Below are 27,637 nucleotides of genomic sequence, written 5' to 3' on the forward strand. Positions count from 1 at the left end.
AGAACACACAGTATCGCTGTCCAACTCCCACTCAAAGACCAAAGCTTTTGGTCTTTTTCATACATCAATGTACAGATATTATATTCTATCTGTCCCTTCTATTACTGTAGTTATGCTAGATATTGCATTACCTTTCATACACAATATGCAATCGTCAGGTCAATAGTGGAGCATGAGGCCTATTTAGATCAGCATTCACATTTGAGGGTTGAATCATAACACATTGTATAGCTCAATAAAACAGCGCCTTTGACCTCCTATTGCTTGATCTAGTCTTAACAATATTGCATGCATGTGCTTATCTATGCATAATGCGAGTCCTTTCAAGTTTCCAATCTAAATTGAACTAGCTCATGCATGAGATGAATCAAGGCCAGTGTCGGGGGTACAGCGTTACGGGGTACAGCGTTACGGGGGTACAGCTTTACGGGGGTACAGCTTTACGGGGGTACAGCGTTACGGGGGTATCCCTGCGCCAAGTTTGTATCTGTGTTTCAAACAGATTGGTAGCCAGTTGTCCTTGTATTTGAGCTCTCCTTTAACTGTGCCCAGTTAGTTTTATACCCCGCCTTTGGAAAGTATTCATACCCCTCGACATTTTGTTGAAAAAACAGCCTGAATTTAAAATGGATTGAATTGAGATTTTGTGCCATTGGCCTACACACACACACAATACCCCATAATGTCAAAGTGGAATTATGTTTATTTTTTATTAATTCAAAATGAAAAGCAGAAATGTCTTGACTCATTAAGTATTCAACTCCTCCAAAAAAGTGCTTAACAAGTCACATAATAAGTTGCATGGAATCATAATTTAACATGATTTATTAATGACTACCTCATCTCTGTAACCCACACATACAGATAATTGTAAGGTCCCTCAGTTGAGCAGTGCATATCAAAACAGATTCAACCACGAAGACCAGGGAGGTTTTCCAATGCCTCACAAAGAAGGGCACCTATTGGTAGATGGGTAAAAATAAAAAGCAGACATTGAATATCCCTTTGAACATGGTGAAGTTATTAATTACACTTTGGATGGTGTATCAAAAACCCCAGTCACTACAAAGATACAGGCCTCCTGGTGGAAACAGTCAAGAGATGTGAAGATGTGAATAATTTCTGGAGGCACTGTATATTGTATGTATTATTTTTTACTTATGTGTAAATAATTCAACAAAATAATGTATTTATTAAAGGATATATTTAATCTGTCATTATTACTTGAGCTGGTATAGGCCAGAGTTATAGATTACGGACGAAAGGAACATTTTTGACGGTAGCCACTAGGCCAGGGATTGGCAACATGAGGCCCACGAGCCTAAACCGTCCCGGAAGTGATTTTCTGGGGGTGAAGAACACTGTAAAATCACAAGGACTTCAGATGAAGGAGTTTAATTTAGAAAATCTGTTCATAAGTATCCCCACCCCCCGAAAAAAAAAAAATGTGATCGTGTCTCAATATAATCATGGTATGAAATTATTATCATTTTCAAATACAACCTCTTTTTGGGCTTAGTTGTGTTAAATTTGCAGTGTACAAATTATTATAATTATGTTCCTTCCCCCCCAACCATCCGCTCCGGCACAAATAGTCCAGTGTCTTAATCTCGTTGCCTACCCTTTGCACTAGGCCTATCAGTCGTCAGAGTCTGGCCATTCAAAAGCAGTGTGCATAAAGCTCATTTTCATAGCCCCTGAAAGGTCCAACACAACTGCTTTCATCTCAATATCAATATCAAATCATGTCTAGGTAACAATTAAGTACATTACTGTGATTGTTTTCAATTAAAATGGTCAAAAAGAAACACAAATAGCTTCTTAGCAAAGAATCTCAAAGAATCTTCTCAAGCAAGAATTTACCTAGGACTGTCTGAGCGGGGAGGGGAAAACTGAAAACTATCTGTTATTGGCAGAGAGAGGTTTGGAACTCTTTCTTATTGCACACGCTCCAGCAGGTGTATCTCACTGATCATCCCTAAAGCCAACACCTCATTTGGCCGCCTTTCGTTCCAGTACTCTGCTGCCTGTGACTGGAACGAATTGCAAAAATCGCTGAAGTTGGAGACTTTTATCTCCCTCACCAACTTCAAACATCTGCTATCTGAGCAGCTAACCGATCGCTGCAGCTGTACATAGTCTATTGGTAAATAGCCCACCCATTTTCACCTACCTCATCCCCATACTGTTTTTATTTATTTACTTTTCTGCTCTTTTGCACGCCAATATCTCTACCTGTACATGACCATCTGATCATTTATCACTCCAGTGTTAATCTGCAAAATTGTAATTATTCGCCTACCTCCTCATGCCTTTTGCACACAATGTATATAGACTCCCCTTTTTTTCTACTGTGTTATTGACTTGTTAATTGTTTACTCCATGTGTAACTCTGTTGTCTGTTCACACTGCTATGCTTCATCTTGGCCAGGTCGCAGTTGCAAATGAGAACTTGTTCTCAACTAGCCTACCTGGTTAAATAAAGGTGAAATAAAATAAATAAAAAATTGGTCTATTAATTGGTCTAGGAGCTCAGATGCAAAAATGCTATGTCCAACGTTTCAACAGACAAGCTGTCTTCATCAGGATATTATGACAAACACTGCGGGGTGACTCATATATATATATAGTGTCAAAAGACACTTGTTTTTTGTAATGCAGAAGTAATGTAACAAGTTACTTTCCATAGTAAATAATGTAACATAAGTTACTTTTAAAAGTTCCCCAACACTGATCAAGGCAAATAAGCAATATGATTTGTCAACCATACGTACCCATCAGGAAATTTGCTTTTGATGCGGACTGTCCGTAATGCTGCTCTATGTACTTGGGCTTGTAGGTTACCATGCCAATGAGAGAGTTCAGCTGAATGATGGTTACACACAGGTATATGAAGTACACTGGGTTCCACAGGAGGGTTTTCAACGTTGGGATGAAATCTAGATTAAAAACAATCAACAGAACATCATCACCTGTCAACGACATCATCAATTGTTAAGGTAATTTTTGTCTACCTTTTTCCATACTATGGTAATTTCATCCAAAGCAACCGGAATTTGATATATCATTGTACCTGACCAGACTTTAAAAAAGCCTTTTTAAACTCCAATCATTATCTAAACCAGAAAATGTTCCAACTTCATCCCCATTCAACAAAATACCTTTGGCCATCTCCAGAAAGCTGGCTGGCTCGTCGGCTTGGTACTTATGCTCCAGGAGAGGGGAGTCTTTGATGAAGCTAGTCTGCTCCGGGGTGTACTGGGCTGGGCCTCGGTCTGACGGGATGGGCAGGGAACGGGGCAGGAACCAGAAGGGGATGGCTGAAAGCAGGGTGATCACCCCAGCTACAAGGTAACCTAACCACCAGGCCCCCACCCAGCGAGCATCACCAGGGCTTATGGTGATACTCTCTATACAGGGAGGGGAGACACAGAACTTGATTTAATTGGATTGATTAGGATCCCCATTACCCGACACCAATGGCGACAGCTAGTCTTACTGGGGTCCGACATATATAACGAAAAATACATCACAGACAAAAGACTTTACAATTGACATACATTTTAAAACATGAACATGTAGTATGTGTGTGCATCTATCAGTTACACATACATGTCAGTACATATATGTAACAAGAGAAGGCCATGGCGATAGTCTCTATAGAGGAAGGACAAGCACAGAGAGAGAGCTGTGACTGTCGGGGACTAAATACATTATGAGTAAACTAGCAACGTTCCTAGCGACAAGACTTACTGGAGAGAAAAAACAAGCACAGCACAGCTGCTTTTTGTGCATATCTTAATAACCATCTCTCCTGCTTTATATTGGTTACTCAAATTTAGTAGCTGACGTCACTGAGCAGTGTTCTGGAGCACACTAGTTCAATTAGTCTGATAACCTAGAATCTAGAAGCATGATCATACATAACAAACACTTATTGAACACAGTCAGCGAGTGCACTCTAGGAACGACAATGAACTTAACTCAGAGCGCTGTTTGTTCGTCTAATAGTAACAGAACAGAGGTGAATGCCCTGTCTCTGTCTAAACTGGAGAACTCACTATTACAGTCCAATAGTGTGTAGGTGGCCTAGACAGAATACTCAAGTGTTTCGCCAGATACCGGTTACTCACCCATGTTGACAAATCCAATGTCCACATATATTTTGGCACATAGGGATCCCAGTAAATAGCCAAACACAGGACCAATGACAGCTATGGTCTGAACGCAGCCTGAAATATAAAAGAAACACACACACACAGCAATTGATTTATTATACTAACCAGAGACAGTTCCATTAGGCAGTAAACAATAAGACGGGTGTGTGCGATTTTAAAAAGGTCAAAGAGATGCCTCTGCTTATCTGGAGCATTTGTCCATTCATGTTATCACAAAGAGCTAGATTAGTGTTAACCAGCGACAGCAGACACCTGCATGGCAGATGTTTTGGTAGTGAGCAGCCCCACTTGAGTTAGAAGTTCAGAACGAGAAAGTGTTGGCCATATAGAAATAATTACACTCAAATTGAAAAATCATAAAATCGAAATAATGACCATTTTTTATTATCCTAATCAAGATGTAGATTACATTTTGTATTCCAGTGTTCAAACTTGTAAAAAAAGGATGCATGAGACTTCTGTTAATGTAACTGGCAATGTCTGCTTTGCATTTAAAGCTGGGAGCCACTTGTGGCTCTAACCCAGTTCCACCTCCCACACTGCCTAAACATCAGCTATGCGGATATTGGCTAAAGCGGATCTGATTGAATCAGACCCTTAGTGTATGAATCAGATTGAAAGGCAGTTTATTCAGACTGTCAGATCTACTTAGCATATTGTACTTCAAATCATGCACAGTGACATTATCTAAAATGTGTTTGTTTTTCCAATTGGTCTATTACCAATGTAAAATGCAGCATTTTCCTCCCTGGCGAAATCATCTATATACGAGATCCCAAGGGGCTGCACTGGCGTCTCCCCGATCCCTCGTAAGACATTCCCCAGGAACACATAGATCCACATAGAGAGGTTGGACTCTCCTTCACAACCTACTGGGAAGGTGGGAGAGAGAGAATAGTTACAGCACTCTTTGTGTGTGCGTGCATATCCGTGTGTATCCATGAGTACATGTTTGTGTGCGTACAGTTGTGTGTACGTGGGTTTGTGTTTGCGTGGTGGCATGCATGTACATGAGCATGTGTGCCTGTGTTTAGGTGACACACCTGTCCCTGTGCTTGGTGTCTTAGAAAGCGGGTCACCCGAAGCTAGCGCGGCGGGTGACAACAGACGTGCTGGACATGGAGAGAGGTTATTGGTTGAATTCACTGACGATCGGATTGATGTTTCGAACTTATAGCTGCGTACAAAACACCAATGCGACTGTTTAGCGAAGGGAGGGGAGAAAGCACCACGTTATACAGTTAGAGAGGACAGAGACAAAGCAGAACAGGAGTGCAATGAAACATTTAGGAAACAACGTTTTATACATTGAAGTACATCATGTTATATGCGATACTTAACGATAGGAAGAAGCTTTCCTGGCTTCCGCTGTAAAATACAAAACAATTGGCGACTGAATGTGTTTTTTGGAAAAACATCCCACAGCTGTAAAAATGCATAAACTTCTCTTGTCATTCAGTAAAGAGACTCCATACAGTGCAGCATGTATTCTTTAATATTCACTATGTTCCCATCTTGTGGGAGGGATTAAACATTCTGACTGATCAAACTTTCATGACCAAGCCAAGCTAATGAGAACACATGATAACACATACAACCATGCGTCATCCCACAAACGACGGTATACAACATATAAAATATGTACAAAATACAGTATATTAGCATGTCACTAGAGTCACAGTGATATCTGTCCTTTCCCAAACTTTATCCAAACACACAGAAATACAGAGCATTCGGAAAGTATTCCGAACCCTTGACCTTTTCCACATTACGCCACAGCCTTATTCCAAATGGATTAAATACATTTCCCCCCCCATCAATCTACACACAATACCCCATAATGACAAAGCAAAAACAGGTTTTTAGAAATCTTTGCAAATGTATATAAAAAAATAATAATAACATTCACATAGTATTCAGACCACTTGCTTTGAGATCCGAAATTGAACTCAGGTGAATCCTGTTTCCATTGATCATCCTTGATATGTTTCTACAACTTGATTGAAGTACACCTGTGGTAAATTCAATTGATTGGACGTGATTTGGAAAGGCACACACCTGTCTATATACAGTGGCTTGCGAAAATATTCACCCTCTAAGCATTTTTCCTATTTTGTTGCCTGGAATTAAAATGTATTTTTTTGGGGGGGGGGGGGGTTTGTATCATTTGATTTACACAACATGCCTCCCACTTTGTAGAAGCAAAATATTTTTTATTGTGAAACAAACAAATAAGACAAAAATAAAATACAGAACTTAAGCGTGCATAACTATTCACCTCCCCCCCCAAAGTCAATACTTTATAGAGCCACCTTTTGCAGCAATTACAGCTGCAAGTCTCTTGGGGGTATGTCTCTATAAGCTTGGCACATCTAGCCACTGGGACTTTGCCCATTCTTCGAGGGAAAACTGCTCCAGCTGCTTCAAGTTGGATGGGTTCTGCTGGTGTACAGCAATCTTTAAGTCATACCACAGATTCTCAATTGCATTGAGGTCTGGGCTTTGACTAGGCCATTCCAATACATTTAAATGTTTCCCCTTAAACCACTTGAGTGTTGCTTTAGCAGTATGCTTAGGGTTATTCCTAAAAACTTGTCTCTGGAAGACTGAAACAGGTTTCCCCTCAAGAATTTCCCTGTATTTAGCACCATCCAAAATTCCTTAATTTCTGACCAGTTTCCCTGACAATGAAAAACATCCCCACAGCATGATGCTGCCACCACCATGATAATGTTCTCGGGGTGATGAGAGGTGTTGGGTTTGAGCCAGACATAACTTTTCCTTGATGGCCAAAAAGTTCAATTTTAGTCTCATCTAACCAGAGTACCTTCTTCCATATGTTTGGGAAGTCTCCCACATGTCTTTTGGCGAAAACACCAAACATGTTTGCTTATTATTTTTCTAAAGCAATGGCTTTTTTCTGGCCACTCTTCCATAAAGCCCAGCTCTGTGGAGTGTACGGCTTAAAGCGGTCCTATGGACAGATACTCCAATCTCCGCTGTGGAGCTTTGCAGCTCCTTCAGGGTTATCTTTGGTCTCTTTGTTGCCTCTCTGATTAATGCCCTCCTCGCCTGGTTTGAGAGTTTTGGTGGGCTGCCCTCTCTTGGCAGGTTTGTTGTGGTGCCATGTTCTTTCCATTTTTTAATAATGGATTTAAAAATGGTGCTCGGTGTGATGTTCAAAGTTTCAGATTTTTTTTAGAACCCAACCCTGATCTGTACTTCTCCACAAGTTTGTCCCTGACCTGTTTGGAGAGCCCCTTGGTCGTCATATTTCCCCTTGCTTGGTGGTGTTGCAGACTCTGGGGCCTTTCAGAACAGGTTTATATATACCGAGATCATGTGACACTTATATAAAGTCCACCTGTGTCCAATATAACAAATGATGTGACTTCTGAATGTAATTGGTTGCACCTGATTTTATTTAGGGGCTTCATAGCAAAGGGGGTGAATACATATGCAAGCACCACTTTTCCATTTTTTTGGTTTTTTAAACAAATAATTTTTTTCACTTCACCAATTTGGACTATTTTGTGTATGTCCATTACATGAAATCCAAATAAAAATCCATTTAAATTACAGGTTGTAATGCAACCATATAGTAAAAACGCTAAGGGGGATGAATACTTTTGCAAGGCACTGTAAGGTCCCACAGTTGACAGTGTATGTCAGAGCAAAAAACAAGCCATGAGGTCAAAGGAATTGTCCGTAGAGCTCAGAGACAGGATTATGTCGAGGCACAGATCTGGGGAAGGGTACCAAAACATTTCTGCAGCATTGAGGGTCACCAAGAATACAGTGGCCTCCATCATTCTTAAATAGAAGTTTCGAGCAACCAAGACTCCTCCTAGAGCTGGCCGCCCGGCCAAACTGAGCAATCAGGGGAGAAAGGCCTTGGTCAGGGAGGTGACCAAGAACCGATGGTCATTCTGATAGAGCACCAGAGTTCCTCTGTGGAGATGGGAGAACCTTCCAGAAGGACAACTATCTCTGCAGCACTCCACCAAATCAGGCCTTTATGGTAGAGTGGCCAGACAGAAGCCACTCCTCAGTAAAAGTTACATGACTGCCCACTTGGAGTTTACCAAAATGAAATGAAAGACTCTCAGACCATGAGAAACAAGATGCTCTAGTCTGATGAAACCATGATTGAACTCTTTGGCCTGAATGCCAAGTGTCACGTCTGGAGGAAACCTGGCACCATCCCTACGGTGAAGCATGGTGTTGGCAACATCATGCTGTGGAATGTTTTTCAGCAGCAGGCCCTGGGAGACTAGTCAGGATCGAGGGAAAGATGAACAGACAAAGTACAGAGAGATCCTCGATGAAAAACTGCTCCAGAGCGCTCAGGGCCTGGGGCGAAGGTTCACCTTCCAACAGGACAACGACCCGAAGCCCACACCCAAGACAACGCAGGAGTAGCTTCGGGACATGTCTCTGAATGTCCTTGAGTGGACCAGACAGAGCTCGGACTTGAACCCAATAAAACATCTCTGGAGAGACCTGAAATAGCTGTGCAGCAACGCTCCCCATCCAATTTGACATAGCTTGAGAGGATCTGCAGAGGAGAATGGGAGAAACTCCCCAAATACAGGTGTGGCAAGCTTGTAGCGTCATACCCAAAAAGACTCAAGGCTTTAATCGCTTCCAAAGGTGCTTCAACAAAGTACTGAGTAAAGGGTCTGAATACTAAATGTGATATTTCCGTTTTTCATTTTTATTATACATTTGCAAAAATGTTTTTGCTTTGTCATTATGGGATATTGTGTGTAGATTGATGAGGACCCAAGATTTAATACATTTGAGAATAAAGCTGTAAAAAAATGTGGAAAAAGTCAAGGGGTCTGAATACTTTTTGAATGCACTTTAGACTGACATTTCCCTTAAACACAGGATAACTGGAAACACATGCACACACTTATACACATATTCAGATAAGCTTTAGCTTACTGTACCACAAGTGCATTCAGAAAAGCATTTCACTAGACCCACAATAACATTTTATTTGAAAAGGAAGCTGGAAACGCAAGCATTGTAAGTTAATCCTCCTTCAAAATAAAAGTCAGTAAAACCTCACCGTCCGATGAGGAAGTGTGGCAGAGCGATGATGAATGTTCCCATGGCCATCAGTACACAGCCCATGGCTATGATCTTGGGCCGATGCAGCTTTGCACCAAAGTAACTCACGAATGCTATCACCAACAGATTACCTGGTAGGGCGACAGACCAGACACAGAATTTGACTGTTCTTAGCTGCCATTTAAATTCTCAAATTGACAAATCTGATGAATCAAGATTCAATTTAGAAATTTCAAAAGTGAAATGTATTTTCAAATTGAGTTATTCTAGTTACAACTCTATTTGGATTCCGTTCCTGAATGGATTCTTGAATTGTTGAGTTGACATGGAACTGACTCCAGCTCTGACACAATGGTCTGCTTCAATTTATTCACAATCACAATGCCTAATTCCTCTAATTGATGTACAGTTGAAGTCGGAAGTTTACATACACTTAGGTTGGAGTAATTAAAACTTGTTTTTCAACTACTCCACACATTTCTTGTTAACAAACTATAGTTTTGGCAAGTCGGTTAGGACATCTACTTTGTGCATGACATTTTTCTACTTTGTGCATGACACAATTTTTCCATCAATTGTATACAGACAGATTATTTCACTTATAATTCACTGTATCACAATTCCAGTGCGTCAGAAGTTTACATACACTAAGTTGACTGTCTTTAAACAGCTTGGCAAATTCCCGAAAATTATGTCATGGCTTTAGAAGCTTCTGATAGGGTAATTGACATCATTTGAGTCAATTGGAGGTGTACCTGTGGATGTATTTCAAGAACCACCTTCAAACTCAGTGCCTCTTTGCTTGACATTATGGGAAAATCAAAAGAAAAACAAATTATACTCCAGGAAAACAAATTATAGACCGCTGCAAGTATGGTTCATCCTTGGGAGCAATTTCCAAATGCCTGAAGGTACCACGTTCATCTGTACAAACAACAGTATGCAAGTATAAACACCATGGGACAACGCAGCCATCATACCGCTCAGGAAGGAGACGCGTTCTGTCTCCTAGAGATTAACCTACTTCTGTGCGAAAAGTGCAAATCAATCCCAGAACAACTGCAAAGGACCTTGTGAAGATGCTGGAGGAAACAGGTACAAAAGTATCTATATCCATAGTAAAATGAGTCCTATATCGACATAACCTGAAAGGCTGTTCAGCAAGGAAGAAGCCACTGCTCTAAAACCACCATAAAAAAGCCAGACTACGGTTTTCAACTGCACATGGGGATAAAGATCGTACGTTTTGGAGAAATGTCCCCTGGTCTGATGAAACAAAAATAGAACTGTTTGGCAATAATGAGCATCGTTATGTTTGGAGGAAAAAGCAGGAGGCTTGCAAGCAGAACAACACCAACTGTGAAGCACAGGGTGGCAGCATCATGCACTTCACAAAATAGATGGCTTCATGAGAAAGGAAAATTACGTGGATATATTGAAGCAACATCTCAAGACATCAGTCAGGAAGTTAAAGCTTGGTCGCAAACGGGTCTTCCAAATGGACAATGACCCCAAGCATACTTCCAAAGTTGTGGCAAAATGGCTTAAGGACAAGAAAGTCAAGTTATTGGAGTGGCCATTACAAAGCCCTGACCTCAATCCAAAAGAAACATTTTGGACAGAACTGAAAAGGCGTGTGCGAGCAAGGAGAACAACAAACCTGACTCCATTACACCAGCTCTGTCAGGAGGAATGAGCCAAAATTCACCCAACTTATTGTGGGAAGCTTGTGGAAGGCTACCCGAAACGTTTGACCCAAGTTAAACAATTTAAAGGCAATGCTACCAAATACTAATTGAGTGTATGTGAACTTCTGACACACTGGGAATGTGATGAAAGAAATAAAGGCTGAAATAAATCATTCTCTCTACTATTTTTCTGACATTTCACATTCTTAAAATAAAGTGGTGATCCTAACGGACCTAAAACAGGGAATTCTTACTCGGATCAAATGTCAGGAATTGTGAAAAACTGAGTTTAAATGTATTTGGCTAAGGTGTATGTAAACGTCCGACTTCAACTGTAAGTGTGTTGCCATGGTGAGTTACAACATAGTGGCACCGTTGGTTTCCTAATTGCCACTATAGAGTGATTCCTCACGAAATGCAGAAAAAAGGACATATTGTTGACATATTTGAAATTTGTATCTAAAAACATAATTGAGAAATAATTAATCAAACTTGGCATATTTCTGACATTTTAGCCTCCCTTAAGACTCCATAATGTCTCATCTGTAGGTGCTACAAAGCAACAATTGGTGTCATATGAAGCTTTACTGCTTGCTCTGTAATATGAGTAGTATTTTGATTTCAATAACAACACATTTTTTAAATAATATATTCAAATAGAAAAATATAAACATGTATTTTCCGAATGAACTGCCAATGTATTTGGCAAATGTTTCAATATATTGTTGTAAATAATATACAGTTCATTCGGAACGTAATTCAGACCCCTTGACTTTTTCCACATTTTGTTACGTTACAGCCTTATTCTAATATTGATTAAATGTTTGTTTTTCCTTCATCAAACTACACAAATGTATTAATGCATTAAAAAGCAAATGTATTAACTGAACTTTCACACAAACTGAAATTTCACATTTACATAAGTATTCAGCCTCAAGTTTTGTTGGGTATGACGCTACAAGCTTAGCACACCTGTATTTGGGGAGTTTCTCCCATTCTTCTCTGCAGATCCGCTCAAGTTCTTTCAGGTTGGATGGTTGAGCGTTGCTGCACAGCTATTTTCAGGTCTCTACAGAGATGTTCGATTGGGTTCAAGTCCGGGCTCTGGCTGGGCCACTCAAGGACATTCAAAGACTTGTCTTAAAGCCACTCCTGCATTGTCTTGGCTGTGTGGTTAGAGTCGTTGTCCTGTTGGAAGGTGAACCTTTGTCCCAGTCTTAGGTCCTGAGCACTATGTAGCAGGTTTTCAACAAGGATCTCCTGTACTTTGCCTCGATCCTGACTAATCTTTCAGTCCCTGCCACTGAAAAACATCCCCACAACATGATACTGCCACCACCATGCTTCAGCGTAGGGATGGTGCCAGGTTTCCTCCAGACGTGACGCTTGGCATTCAGGCCAAAGAGTTCAAGCATGGTTTCATCAGACCAGAGAATCTTGTCTTTAGGTGTCGTTTGTCTACCTCCAAGCGGGCTGTCATGTGTCTTTTACTGAGGAGTGGCTTCTGTCTGGCCACTCTACCATAAATGAGTGATTGATGGAGTACTGCCGAGATGGTTGTCCTTCTGGAAGCTTCTCCCATCTCCACAGAGGAACTCTAGAGCACTATCAGAGTGAAAATTGGGTTCTTGGTCACCTCCCTGACCATGGCCCTTTTCCCGATATTGCTCAGTTTGGCCGGGCGGCCAGCTCTAGGAAGAGTCTTGGTGGTTCCAAATTTCTTCCACTTAAGGGGTGGCAGGTAGCCTAGTGGTTAGAGTGTTGGGCTTGTAACCAAAAGGTCGTTAGATCAAATCCCTGAGCTGACAAGGTAAAAAGCTGTCGCTCTGCCCCTGAACAAGGCAGTTAAACCACTGCTCCTAGGCTGTCAATGTAAATAAGAATTTGTTCTTATAACTAACTTGCCTAGTTAAATAATGATGGAGGCCACTGTGTTCTTGGGGACCTTCAATAATGCAGACATTTTGTGGTACCCTTCCCCAGATCTCTGCCTTGACACAAACTTGTCTCGGTGCTCTACAGACAATTCCTTTGACCTCGTGGCTTGTTTTCTTTTGTTGACATGCACTGTCAACTGTGGGCCCTTATATAGAGAGGTGTGTGCCTTTCCAAATCATGTTCAATCAATTGAATTTACCACAAGTAGACTCAAATGAAGTTGTAGAAACCTCTCAAGGACGATCAATGGAAACAGGATGCACCTGAGCTCAATTTCGAGTCTCATAGCAAAGGGTCTGAATACTTATGTAAATAAGGTATTTCTGTTTTTATATTTATAAATTTGCAAACATAAAATAAAACTTTGCACTTTTGATTATGGGGTATTGTGTGTAGATTGCTCAGGATTTTAAAAAATGTAATCCATTTTAGAATAAGGCTGTAACGTAACAACATTTTGGGAAACGTAAAGGTGTCTATGGGTATATCAAAGTTCCAGAGTTTGATCTCTGCTAGTTTTAAAGTTATGGCCCATTTCATACAGAGAAATTGGCATAGTAGGCAACGTAACCAATCACAACCCTCCTTTCACTTATATCATTGCACTTCCTGCAAATCACCAGAAGGTGACCATTTGGAATCCATTTTCACATTCACTCCGTTGGTAATGCTTACAAATTGGATCATACGAAAAGAAGAACCCTCCAAATCGAATGACCGAATTGAATTACTGTGCCGTGGCCTGGATAGAGAGAGAGGAGAGCGGGGGGTTGGGGTAGAGTGAGAGAGAAAGAGAAAGAGAGAGAGTGAGAGAGAGGGGTGGGGTGTGTGTGAGACAGAGAGAGAGAGAAAAAGAGGGGGGGAAGTGTATAGAGGAGAGAGAGGGAAAGTTAGGGAAAGAAAGAGCGAGAGAGTTATAAACTTAGAAAGAGAGAAAATTGGTGTTACGTTCCCCAGTTTATGTGTTGTAGTTTGTATGTTTGCATGTGTTTATTTCAGGAAATGGCTTCCTGAAATCCATCAAGCAGCTGATTGGTCGACTCCAGGGCTAATTGGAGAGCTGACCCCGCCCCCTCGTCAAGAGGCAGCTGTCTCCAATTACCTATATCTGAAGCTATATAAAAGCCAGTGTTCTGTTTAGGAGAGAGAGAGATTTGCTGGGAGGTCATTGCAGAGATTTTGCTAGAGAGATTTTGCTAGAGAGATTTTGCTAGAGAGATTTTGCTAGAGAGATTTTGCTAGAGAGATTTTGCTGGGCTGAGAGTTGGTATGTTTTGTGAGTTTGTTGCTCAGAGCTTATTTGATGTCCTTTGTTTCTTAGTTTGTTTGTGAAATTGTTTAATATTCTGTTTCATTTGTTCCCAGGGGGGAAGGGGAAGGCACCTAGGGAGTGCTTAGGCAAGAGGCCCGCGGGCATACATATACCCGTAGCATATTCGCTGTCTAGGCACACTAGGTAAGACCTGGGCGGACCACCCTTGTATTTTGGTTAGGGAACCAGGTGGTGCTAAATTAGGTAAGTAGTGGGTAGGCAGGTAAGATAGGAGGGGGCTTTGAGATTTACTTGCTTTGGTTCCGTCCAGCCCCTTTTCCCCATATTACCGTGTGAAGGAATAAAGTCCTGGTAAACGGTACCACATTCTGCCTGTTGTCATTCTTTCTTGGACCTACAGTCCATATCTTTTTCACTTCACGGAGAGTTTAGTTGTAGCAGGGTGTCGCGTTCCCTCTTCATAGAGGCGTGCGTAACAATTGGGTAGTGGAGGATAGCAGTGGGCAATAAAGACTTTAATGAGGTAAAGCAAAAGCAGCCATTTCATGATTGAACCAATTGTTGTTTTTCAAGGATGGAGGGATGATGTCCATTCCTTAAGAATTCCTTGAAAACTTAGGACACTGAAGAGGACTTTCAACTGAACCTGAAAAACACCAAAAGAAAGAAGATGCACAGGGACCCTGCTCATCTGCGTGAACGTGCCTCAGGCATGCTGCAAGGAGGCATGAAGACTGCAGATGTGGCCAGAGCAATACATTGCAATGACCGTACTGTGAGACGCCTAAGACAGCGCTACAGGGAGACAGGACGGACAGCTGATCGTCCTCGCTGTGGCAGACCACGTGTAACACCTGCACATGATCGGTACATCCGAACATCTGATAAAATAATTTATATGTTTAAAGATAATGAGTAAATAATTCTACCCTGAAACCTAACTATTAGGGATTATAGTTTATGTAGCATGTTACTTTTAAGTCTTGGACATTTGTGTGAAGCCGAAAGAGAAGAGGAAGTTAATGTGTTTTAATTTTACGATAGAGGTAAGGCAGAAAGTTGTTTGAGTAGGGGTTATATTTTCACCTACTGGAAAGAATAGGTGAGTTAGTCATGCTCGCTGGGCTATATTTGGCTTTAAGGGATTCAGGTCTGAATAGTTAAAACTTTTACGATTCTTGATAGTTTCTGACTATTGTTTTTTTCTGGTTATATTGTTTCGGTAGCACCAGTGAATTTGAGCAGGAAGTTAACCTCTTGGATTTAGGGGGCGCCATTTTAATTTTTTGGATGAAAAACGTTCCCGTTTTAAACAAGCTATTTTGTCACGAAAAGATGCTCGACTATGCATATAATTGACAGCTTTGGAAAGAAGACACTCTGACGTTTCCAAAACTGCAAAGATATTGTCTGTGAATGCCACAGAACTGATGTTACAGGCGAGACCCAGATAAAAATCCAACCAGGAAGTGCCGCATCTTTTGAAACCGCCTCATGCCAATGACTCCTTATATGGCTGTGAATGAGCTTACGTTTTCCACATTTTCCCCAAGGTGTCTACAGCATTGTGACGTCTTTTTAGACATTTCCATTGAAGAATGGCTGTAAGGGACCATATATAGCATGTGGTCACATGGTGTCTCCCGCAGAAAATCTTGCGTAAAATACTGAAGTAGCCATTTTTCCAATCACTTCTTATGAGAAACCAATTGCCTCGACGGATATATTATCGAAAATATATATGTTAAAAACACCTTGAGAATGGATCCTAAACAACGTTTGCCGTGTTTCTGTCGATATTATGGAGCAAATTTGGAAGAATTTTGGCGTTATAGTTGCAGCATTTTCCGGTCGATTTCTCAGCCAAGCATGATGAAGAAACGGGAGCTTTTTCGCCTACAAAAATAATATTTTTGGAAAAAAGGAACATTTGCTATCTAACTGGGAGTCTCCTGAGTGAAAGCATCTGAAGTTCTTCAAAGGTAAATGATTTAATTTGGTTGCTTTTCCTATTTTTGTGAAAATGTTGCCTGCTGCCAGCAGAGCCTAGCATAGCATTATGCCATGATAAACTTACACAAATGCTTGTCTAGCGTTGGCTGTAACGCATATTTTGAAAATTTCAGATGGCAGTGTTGTTAACAAAAGGCTAAGCTTGTGTTTGAATATATTTATTTCATTTCATTTGCGATTTTCATGAATAGGAAAAGTTTGTCCTCTGCGTTATGCTAATGCATTTGAGGCTATGATTACGCTCCCCGATACGGGTTTGCTCATCGCAAGAGGTATTCTAACATTATGATCTGTTTCCATTACGTAGAACAAAAGCAGATTGACTGAAGGTGCTTTTCCTTAAGGGAACTATACAGTCATCTCTCATGGCGGACCTTGTGGATCTGCTGCCATAAGGTTTGGGTATTCTGTTCAACAAATGTACTGAGTGGAGGTGGAGCCTGGACATTTAGAATTTTGAATACAAGACATACGTCAGTGTATTGCATAAGATTTTTCCAATTCAGGAGCTCAAGCTCTTTGAGAATGTAACAGTGATGATGGCTATGTGGCTTCCTATCAAGCACTTTTAAAGACTGGTTGCAGACAGACTGAATGGGTTTTAATGTTGTAAACCAGGCTTGGGCAAAATCAGTCAAGTAATATGTTATTTAGGGGAATTTCATAGATTTGAAGTACAGTATTGTATCCAAGGGTAACGCATGTTCAATTAAGTACAAATAACCATTGAGGAAATGTAAAACTAATGATTGGAGGGAGTACAATGGAAGTATCATTATTATTAGGTTTTGTTTATGGTCAACTTCTGGGTTTCTGAATCGGTGTAGTATAATGAAATGCTGACCAAGTGGTTGAGGTTTTTTACAGGGAAAATGTGTGCTTCATTGTCTCTCTACGGAATGTTTTCTGGGGCAGTAATCTTGAAGGGAGCGAGTGAGATCGAGGCATATTTCTACCAAATTGAAAAGGCCTGGAAATGTTTTGTTTGTTTTTAACCTAGGGGTTGCATTTGGGTTTGAGGAGATTTCAATTTTTCCTAGAGCCTCAATATCTTAAAGGGGTACACACACACACACACACACACACACGTTTGGAATTTTTATTTCAATTAAACACGTGAATTCTTTTGATAAAGGAATGTTCTGGGAACCTGGGATACAACATGTAGAAAATGTTTGATGTTTTTTCTTTAATTTGTCTAATAGAGTAAGAAACACTTCTTTGAAAGGGTGGTATGACTTTTGACCTCTTTCATGGCTTTCCTGTGTGGTCTGATCAGCCTCATGGGAGGGCCATTTGGATAATGAATTTAAGATAATTTGTAATACTGATTTTAATGTAATTTGTTGGTAATTATGATGGAGTTTATAGTTTTGACATTTTTGTAATTTGAACCAATGAGAAGAAAGAAAAGGGCATAGCCTTTGACTGAGGGTAGGCTTCCTTAAGTCTATATTCCTATGACCATAAGAGTACAATATTTTTTCTTAGTAGTGTTTTTGATCTGATTGTCATTTGAAATGTTATTTCATCTTTTAACCTGTAGTAGTATTTTTATACATTACCTAGCTAAGTTTTACTCTCTCTTAGGTAATCAGCTGTTGTTGTGTGCAGTGGAAGAAATTTAACACAACAAGGCTGTGAAATTGATCATAGTATTATTATATTTTGTTGTTGAATAAGGTTATAAAGTTAGCAAGAATAAGTTTAATAATGGTGTTATGTTATGTTAAGTATTTAAGACATATTCTGTCACGACTTCCACTGAAGGTGGCTCCTCTCCCTGGTCGGGCGGTGCTCGGCGGTCGTCGCCGGCCTACTGGCTGCCACCGATCCATTTTTCCATTTTCGTTTTGTCTGTCTGTTTTTGGTTACACCTGTATCCTATTAGTTAATTCCGGTGGGTTTATTAACCTCTGCTGCCTGCTAGTCTTTGAGCAGGATTATTTGCTGTGTTTGCTCTGTCAGGGGTGCGTGTTTGCGCCACAGGTTTTTTTTCCCTCACAGTCGTTGTACCGTTGGTACTGTATTAGGAGTAGAGGTTTCTCCTCCGTGTGTTTCGTGATTTTCCCTATGTGTGGCGTGGTTCCCCACCTCTTGTTGTTGGGTTGGGACTTTATAATAAAAGACTGTGCCACTGGAAATTCCTTTTTCTCCTGCTCCTGACGCCTGCATCTACCTCTTCTTAGGAGGCACCTAACATATTCTGAGCCAACAGGACAGGGATATATGACATCTGTGGTGATTCAGGAGCATTGAGGGTATCGAGATAAACTTGATCAACTTGGTAATAATCTTAGAGATTACTACCATTGACATGTTGATTTTTCTAAATATCCATGAGTGTAGACAGGGAGACAATATTTGGAAACAACCGATTTTTGATACTGACTGTTATAAGAAAGAGCGACAGACAGATAGTAGAAAAGGCAGATGGAGAAGGGATTTGAAAATCTGAGAGGACAGTGTTGTTAACAAACTTGTTCACGCTACACGGTCCCCAAGGGCACCCCCCCCGCTCAACTCAAAAAGTGCCGCACAGAATGCAAAAATATTCTTACAAATATTTTACCTCCACACATTAACAAGTCCAATAGCTCAAATGAAAGACAAACACCTTGTTCATCTACCCAGCGAGTCAGATTTCTAAAATGTTTTACGGCGAAAACATAGCACATATGTATGTCAAACCACCACAAAGACACAGACGATATGTAGCCATTTTGTCGAACAAAAGATGCAATCACAAACGCAGGATTAAAAGAAAAATAATTCACTAACCTTTTGAAAATCTTCATCAGATGACAGTAATAGGACATGTTACACAGTACATTTGTTTTTTTCAATAATATGCAATTTATATCCATAAATCTCCGTTTACATTGACGCCATGTTCAGAAAATGCTAAAAAATGTCTAGAGAAATTATAGATAGCTCCGCCAGATAACGCCAGATAACAGCAATACACATCATACACTTTGACTAAATATACATGTTCTACATATAGTTAGAAAGATACACTGCTTCTTAATGCAATCACTTTGTCACATTTCTTTTTAACGTTACAGAAATCGTTCACTATTCAATAATCTGAGACGGCGCTCAGATATAAGCAATATTTCTCCGCTATGTTGGAGTCAACAGAAACACTAAATTACAACATAAATATTCCCTTACCTTTGATGGTCTTCGATCAGAATGTAGTGGAAGGAGTCATACTTACCCAAAACAGCGTTTGGTTTCAAGTCGTGTGTCTTTGTGTTAGCAAATGCGACAAATTCCAGCTGAAATGCATCCAAAATTACTTCTGGTCTCGAGGGGTTGCGCATCAAAACTTCAAAATTACATATTATATGTCGACTAAACTGGTCAAACTAAGTGCAGAATCAAGCTTTAGGATGTTATTAACGTACAAAACAATTGGCGATTCGACCGGACAAAAGCAACTCCTCTCAGACAATCTGGAGCGAAGGAATAACTGTGTAAAATTCGCGCCAGAACGCACATCTATTTTCTCGCGACACCCAGTATTTAGCCTGCCAAGGGGTCAAAGCTCGCGGGATTTGCACAATTAAACGCTCTACTGATAGAAGACATCTCGAGGAAGACATAGAAACTGATCCCAGATCCATAGCTGGTTGGGAAGGGTGGGGGTGGTGACGTCAAAGTTGGCCCAACTTTCCTGATGAGAGAAATAGTTTGGGAGATTGGCTGCCCTGTGAGTTCTGCTATACATACAGACATAATTCATATGAACAGAATGTAGTGGAAGGAGTCATAGTTACCCAATACATTGTTTTGTTTCAAGTCGTGTGTCTTTGTATTAGCATATGCTACAAGTTTCAGCTGAAATGCATCCAAAATTACTTCTGGTCCCGAACAGTTATATGTCGACTAAACTGGTCACACTAAGTGCAGAATCAAGCTTTAGGATGTTATTAACGTATAAAACAATTTTCAATTCAACCGGACAATCTGACTTCTTCTCATGCAAGCTGGAACAAAGGAAGCTCTGTGCCCAACGCGCGCCCGAACGCTCATGTATTTTCTCGCGACACTCACTATTTTGCCTGCCAAAGGGTCAAAGCTCGCGGGATTTGCACAATTAAATGCTCTACTGATAGAGGACATCTCGCGGAAGACATAGAAACTGTTCCCAGATCCATAGCTGATTGGGAAGGGTGGGGGCGATGATGTCAAAGTTGCCCCAACTTTCTGGATGCCAAAACTAGTTTGGGAGATTGGCTGCCCTCTGAGTTCTGCTATACTTACAGACATAATTCAAACGGGGTTAGAAGCTTTAGAGTGTTTTCTATTCAATAATAATTATTATATGCATATATTAGCAATTTTGGACAGATTTTTTTCCAGTTTACTATGGGCACGCAATTCATCCAAAGGGGGCAGTATTGTCCCGAGCCTTAACAGGATTATTAACAAAAGGCTAAGCTTGTGAGCCAATATTTAATTAATTTCATTTGCGATTTTCATGAATAGTCAAAATCAAATCAAATTTTATTTGTCACATACACATGGTTAGCAGATGTTAATGCGAGTGTAGCGAAATGTTTGCTTCTAGTTCCAACAATGCAGTAATAACCAACAAGTAATCTAACTAACAATTCCAAAACTGTCTTATACACAAGTGTAAGGGGATAAAGAATATGTACATAAAGATATATGAATGAGTGATGGTACAGAGCAGCATAGGCAAGATACAGTAGATGGTATCGAGTACAGTATATACATATGAGATGAGTATGTAAACAAAGTGGCATAGTTAAAGTGGCTAGTGATACATGTATTACATAAAGATGCAGTGGATGATATAGAGTACAGTATATACGTATACATATGAGATTAATAATGTAGGGTATGTAAACATTATATTAGGTAGAATTGTTTAAAGTGGCTAGTGATATATTTTACATAATTTCCCATCAATTCCCATTATTAAAGTGTCTGGAGTTGAGTCAGTGTGTTGGCAGCAGCCACTCAATGTTAGTGGTTGCTGATTAACAGTCTGACGGCCTTGAGATAGAAGCTGTTTTTCAGTCTCTCGGTCCCAGCTTTGATGCACCTGTACTGACCTCGCCTTCTGGATGATAGCGGGGTGAACAGGCAGTGGCTCCCTGTAACATCGGGTGGTGTAGGTGTCCTGGAGGGCAGGTAGTTTGCCCCCGGTGATGCGTTGTGCAGACCTCACTACCCTCTGGAGTGCCTTACGGTTGTGGGCGGAGCAGTTGCCGTACCAGGCGGTGATACAGCCCGCCAGGATGCTCTCGATTGTGCATCTGTAGAAGTTTGAGTGCTTTTGGTGACAAGCCGAATTTATTCAGCCTCCTGAGGTTGAAGAGGCGCTGCTGCGCCTTCTTCACGATGCTGTCTGTGTGGGTGGACCAATTCAGTTCGTCTGTGATGTGTATGCCGAGGAACTTAACTTACTACCCTCTCCACTACTGTTCCATCGATGTGGATAGGGGGGTGTTCCCTCTGCTGTTTCCTGAAGTCCACAATCATCTCCTTAGTTTTGTTGACGTTGAGTGTGAGATTATTTTCCTGACACCACACTCCGAGGGCCCTCACCTCCTCCCTGTAGGCCGTCTCGTCGTTGTTGATGATCAAGCCTACCACTGTTGTGTCGTCCGCAAACTTGATGATTGAGTTGGAGGCGTGCGTGGTTACGCAGTCGTGGGTGAACAGGGAGTACAGGAGAGGGCTCAGAACGCACCCTTGTGGGGCCCCAGTGTTGAGGATCAGCGGGGTGGAGATGTTGTTGCCTACCCTCACCACCTGGGGGCGGCCCGTCAGGAAGTCCAGTACCCAGTTGCACAGGGCGGGGTCGAGACCCAGGGTCTCGAGCTTGATGACAAGCTTGGAGGGTACTATGGTGTTAAATGCCGAGCTGTAGTCGATGAACAGCATTCTCACATAGGTATTCCTCTTGTCCAGATGGGTTAGGGCAGTGTGCAGTGTGGTCGAGATTGCATCGCAAAAATCTAAGGACACCCAGCTATCCACTGACGCGATGTGATCATTCACGCTCATTTTTCATAATAAAAGCTTGAAACTATGTCTAAAGTCTGTTCACACCATGTGGAAGCCATAGGAATCCAAAGGAATCTGGTTGATATCCCTTTAAATGGAGGGAAGGCATGCAATGGAACAGAGAGACAGAGAGACTTCCTGGTTGGATTTTCCTCAGGTTTTCACCTGCAATATCAGTTCTGTTATACTCACAGACAATATTTTGACAGTTTTGGAAACTTGAGTGTTTTCTATACTAATTTTCTATACATATTCTAGCTTCTGGGCCTGAGAAATAGGCAGTTTCATTTGGGTACGTTCTTCATCCAAACATACTGCCCCCTAGTTGAAGACATGAAGGTCAGTCAATACGGAACATTTCAAGAACTTTTAAAGTTTCTTCAAGTGCAGTCGCAAAAACCATCAAGCACTATGATGAAGCTGGCTCTCATGAGGACCTCCACAGGAATGGAAGACCCAGAGTTACCTCTGATGCAGAGGATACATTCATTAGAGTCACCAGCCTCAGAAATTGAAGCCCAAATATATGTTTCACAGAGTTCAAATAAGAGACACATGTCAACATCAACTGTTCAGAGGAGACTGTGTGAATCAGGCCTTCATGGTCGAATTGCTGCAAAGAAACCACTACCAAAGGACACCAATAAGAAGAAGATTTCTTGCTTGGGCCAAGAAATACGAGCAATGGACATTCGACTGGTGGAAATTTGTCGTTTGGTCTGATGAGTACAAATTTGAGATTTTTGTGTCTTTGTGAGATGGTGTATTTCCCAAAGTAAAAGCATGGAGTAGGAGGTGTTATGGTGTTTGCTGGTGACACTGTCTGTGATTTATTTGGAATTGAAGGCATACTTAACCAGCATGGATACCACAGCATTATGCAGCTGGTTGAGAGAATGCCAAGAGTGTGCAAAGCTGTCATCAAGGTAAAGGGTGGCTATTTGAAGAATCTCAAAAATAAAATATATTTTGATTTGTTTAACACTTTTTTGGTTACTACATGATTCCATATGTGTTATTTCATAGTTTTGATGTCTTCACTATTATTCTACAATGTAGAAAATAGTACAAATAAAGAAAAACCCTTGAATGAGAAGGTGTTCTAAAACTTTTGACTGGTAGTGTATATATTTTATATACATATAAGAAATATATGGGGGATTGGAAATTATGTGTGATAATTTGGAAATTAAGCCCCAAAAGAAAGGCTTGAGGTAGAGAGGTGTTTTTATATACTCATAAAGCTTGGGCTGAAGGGAGACTATGAGGACACTGGAAAATTACTCATTATAAACTAAAACTGACCCCTTACCTTAACCTTAACCAAACCCATAGAGACGGAATCCACAGTAGGGGGAAACAGTGCCATTTGCTGCTAGAAACATGAGCATTTCACTGCACATGCGATAACATCTGCAAATCTGTGTACGTGACTAATACACTTTGATTTGAATTTGATTTGATGTTTGTACTGGGCCATGACAGTTTCTCAAAGAAGGTGCAATGGTAAGTTTGATCAGATTTCTGTAAAGGTGTAGGAAGAATATGTTTCAGTGACTTGCATGCCGCCTTGCATGCCGTAAATGTTTCAGCCAACACCTCTAATCAAAACACAAATTGTTGTTCAATATTTTGTTTATCAGTACATCATTGTGTTTATATCTCCTTCCTTGGTATAGGCTCTGAGATTAAATAGGCTATGATGTTGCCCTCTTAACACACAGCAATACTGTAGCCTACCCATAATGTCAAATATTTTAAGTAGGCTACCGGTCTATTTACTTTTGAGCACGCTTGGCTATTGAATGAGCGTTGGATAAATGGTAGCCTAATATTTGTTCTGTAGTGGGAATAAACCAGTCATGTCAGAAAAGGAGAGACATGTCCTGCAATATGATTATGATTTAGGCCAAATAATAAAATAAATATATTAGGCTACATGCTGCTATGCTATCTGGTTAACAACATCTAATGCATCTGTTTTATCATTAGGCAGACGTTTGAATTTTTTTATGAATTATTCTCATGCATCAAACACCATCTCCCCCATAAGAACAACATTTGCTTGCAATACAATTGATCGACCACTAGAAGTTGTGCGTACGAATGGTCTGAGCTGTACACTTTCCCACAAGTTCAAAATTAATAAATACTAACCTTTGTGGGAAATCTGGTGCACACAAGGTTGATAGTTTTTTTGTGCACACACCTGATAAATGAGACTTCCTAGAAGGCCTTGGTGACCCATTCATTCACATCTCTTCTCTTCCACAACAACATGGATAGAACGGAAGCCCAAAATAGCCCTGGGGATGAGGACGAGGTGAGGACTGGGGGATGGGGACCTGTGACGCAGACACTTACTTACCTATCTCAAAGCTCCCGTCGATGACGCCTGTTAGGTAACTGGGGATGTCAAAGCGCCTCTCCAGCTGGGTTATTGTGCTCTTCATGTAGCTGCCAGACAAGGCCTTGGCAAAGTATGCAAACGACAGAGCCACAAGGAACATCTGAAGAGCATGAGTGGAAAAAGAAAGGAGAAAGGAAGGCGGCAGAAAGTGAGACATAGAAGAAAGGGGATGGGGAGAAAGAGATATTGGTTGTTAATAATTAATACATATCGGGTTGTACTTGTATCCAGATTTTCATCGTCAGAGAGAGGGAGAGTTACCCCTGTGTTGCTCTAATATACACCACAGCTTTACTTTTCATATGCTCATTAGCCTATTTTAGCTCCTGCTATCACATGTCCTGTTTAATATTCAACTAGGCCTACATCATAGAAGCACAGGGGAGAGGAGGATAGAAGAGGGAAAGGAAAAGGGGGGATGGAGGATGAGAGGGAAGGCAGAGTGTATCTGTAACTACAGGGCATTGAGGAAGACCCAGACAAAGAGAGGATTAAGAGTCTACATCAGACTTAAGATGGCTCCTTATGTGAGAGACCGATGACTCAACCCTAGCAACTGATGAAGAAAGGATTGGTTTTGACTAGGAGAGGGAACTTATACATTATGGTTTGGCCTTTAGTCTTAGAGAAAAAGGTGCCATCTAGATCCTAAAAGGGACCTTCGGATGTCCCCATAGGATATCCTTTAAAAGAACCCTTGTTGGCTCCAGGTAGAACCCTTTTGGTTCCAAGTAGAACCCAAAATGATTCTACCTGGAACCCAAAAAGGCTTTTACCTAGAACCAAAAATAGTTATCCTATGGGGACAGCTGAAGAACCCAGTGTGTGTCCCAGTCTGTTTCTGATGTCCTTATGGAACTGTCGTGCCAAACGTGTTTGGAAATTTGTGACAAGGTGTTGGCAAGATAGCACAAACAGATCGGGGACTAGGCTAGGAAAGATGAGCTCCAGCATCCATTGCATCAGTCTTCCCGCTCTGGGCCACTCAGGACTAGCAACACCTCCCATCTCTCACAATGAGTAATGTTTGTCTTCTCACAGCGGCACGTCCACATTCCCATGGGCTTTTCCACATCAATGACTAGCCCGGGAAACTACACTGAACAAAAATATAAACGCAAAATGTAAAGTGTTGATCCACTGTTTTATGAGCTGAAATAAAAGATCCCTGAAATTTTCCATATCAAAAAATTCTCTCAAAATTTGTACACAAATTTGTTCATATCCTTGTCAGTGAGCATTTCTCATTTTCCAAGATAATGTATCCACCTGACAGGTATGGCATATGAAGAAGCTGATTAAACATCATGATCATTACACAGGTGCACCTTGCGCTGAGGCCAATAAAAGGCCACTCTAAAATGTGCAGTTTTGTCACACAACACAATGCCAGAGATATCTCAAGTTTTGCAATCGGCATGCTGACTGCAGGAATGTCCACCAGAGCAGAGCTCTGTTGCCAGAGAATTTAATGTTAATTTCTCTATCATAAGCTGCCTCCAAAGTTGTTTTAGAGCATTTGGCAGTACATCCAACTGGCATCACAACCGCAGACTATTTGTATGGCGTTATGTGGGGGAGAGGTTTTAGTGGCGGTGTAGGTATGGTATGGGCAGGAATCGGTTACGGACAATGAAAAAAAATGTATTTAAATCGGTGGCAATTTGAGTGCACAAAAATACAGGTACGAGATCCTGAAGCCCATTATTAGGCCTGTATTCTGTATTCACATTTGTGTGAAATCCATAGATTAGGATCTAATGAATTGATTTAAATTGACTGATTTCCTCATATGAACTGTAACTCAGTAAAATGAAATTGTTGCACGTTTATATTTTTGGTTCAGTATATTTTTTGAAAAGCACCAGAACACTCTTCTAGTACACATTGAAATGAGCATGTCTTTGGCATTGTAATAACTGAAAACCCAAACATTATACAGACGTTCCTGTGGCACTGTGAAAGAAAGAAAGAAAGGCGGTATCCGAATAATCATACTCAAAATAAAGTACATTTTGAGTACACATTAGACATGTGATATGTACACTTTTTTTATAGAATTGCAAGAAAATTAGCTTCAAAACTGCAAAATGACTGCATCCCATGAATGAAATTGTAGAATTGGAAATAAAAGTTTTAAACCTGCAAAATGTTCTCTGCCAACAAGAGGGGTGTGAACGGTTTGTGTCATGATCAGTGCTTCTGCCAATTGAAATAGGAGTGGCACGCACATGCGGGATGTTCCCCAATGCTGGAAGGTGGGTCTGAGTGAAAAACTTTGGGAACCACTGCATTAAATGACATATTCTTAGTGTGGGTGTGTCTAGTACGTTGATATTTGTTGTTTACTGTATACAGTTTTACTAAACAGTACGTTCTAAATAGTATGATTAGTACACAGTATGTAGTTTTAGTAAGTGGTAAGAAAGACAGATTTTGAACACAACCAGAGTGAGTGAGTGAGTGAGTGAGTGAGAGAGTGAGAGAGTGAGAGAGTGAGAGAGTGAGAGAGTGAGAGAGAGAGAGAGAGAGAGAGAGAGAGAGAGGGTTGAAGAGGAGACCATTTGTGGATTAAATGGCTGGTTAAACAAGTGTTTTAATAGAGTCCCTCAGCAGTGATGTCCTCTGCATGCAGGCTACAGCACACACCATCAATCCATCCAGCCAGTCAAAACTATAAAACAAACAAAACATAGCAATCCGTTATGGTACTATTATTGTTCATTTGAGGCATTAAGAAATTAACTCATGAATGATAACACCCCAGAGAGTTTATGTTAGTATGTATGATCTACATTGGCAGCCAGCCAAAAATCACTAGAAAGCACAAGCCCAATTACAGAGATAAACATCAATTCAGGCTTGCAACCACAACTGGAAGACAAGTGATAATTCAGGGTCTAATTCATGGTCGGATGGGACATTATCTCTCCCAAGTGCATTGTAATTCAAAATGGTCAGGGGGTTCCTAGTGAACCTTCAAGGCTGTTTGCTTGCAATAGCGTATGCC

General features: G+C 40.8%; 1 protein-coding gene across 2 annotated transcripts in view; it reads right to left on the reverse strand.

Moving 5' to 3' along the window:
* The window catches only part of LOC135514822 (solute carrier organic anion transporter family member 1C1-like), a 70,482-nt gene that overhangs the window by 13,495 nt on the left and 29,350 nt on the right, over positions 1-27,637 (reverse strand). The window contains exons 3-9 of one of the 2 annotated variants that reach the window (XM_064938451.1): positions 24,586-24,727; positions 9,256-9,388; positions 5,222-5,355; positions 4,901-5,047; positions 4,134-4,232; positions 3,162-3,410; positions 2,775-2,939 (exon numbers count right to left, since the gene is read on the reverse strand). In XM_064938451.1, coding sequence (XP_064794523.1) covers positions 2,775-2,939; positions 3,162-3,410; positions 4,134-4,232; positions 4,901-5,047; positions 5,222-5,355; positions 9,256-9,388; positions 24,586-24,727 — 1,069 coding nt within the window. Of the gene's footprint in view, positions 1-2,774; positions 2,940-3,161; positions 3,411-4,133; positions 4,233-4,900; positions 5,051-5,221; positions 5,356-9,255; positions 9,389-24,585; positions 24,728-27,637 lie in introns of both variants that reach the window. The other variant, XM_064938450.1, reaches the window with a different exon arrangement.

The sequence above is a fragment of the Oncorhynchus masou genome, chromosome 26 (assembly GCF_036934945.1).
Source record: "Oncorhynchus masou masou isolate Uvic2021 chromosome 26, UVic_Omas_1.1, whole genome shotgun sequence".
In the NCBI taxonomy this organism is placed as follows: domain Eukaryota; kingdom Metazoa; phylum Chordata; class Actinopteri; order Salmoniformes; family Salmonidae; genus Oncorhynchus; species Oncorhynchus masou.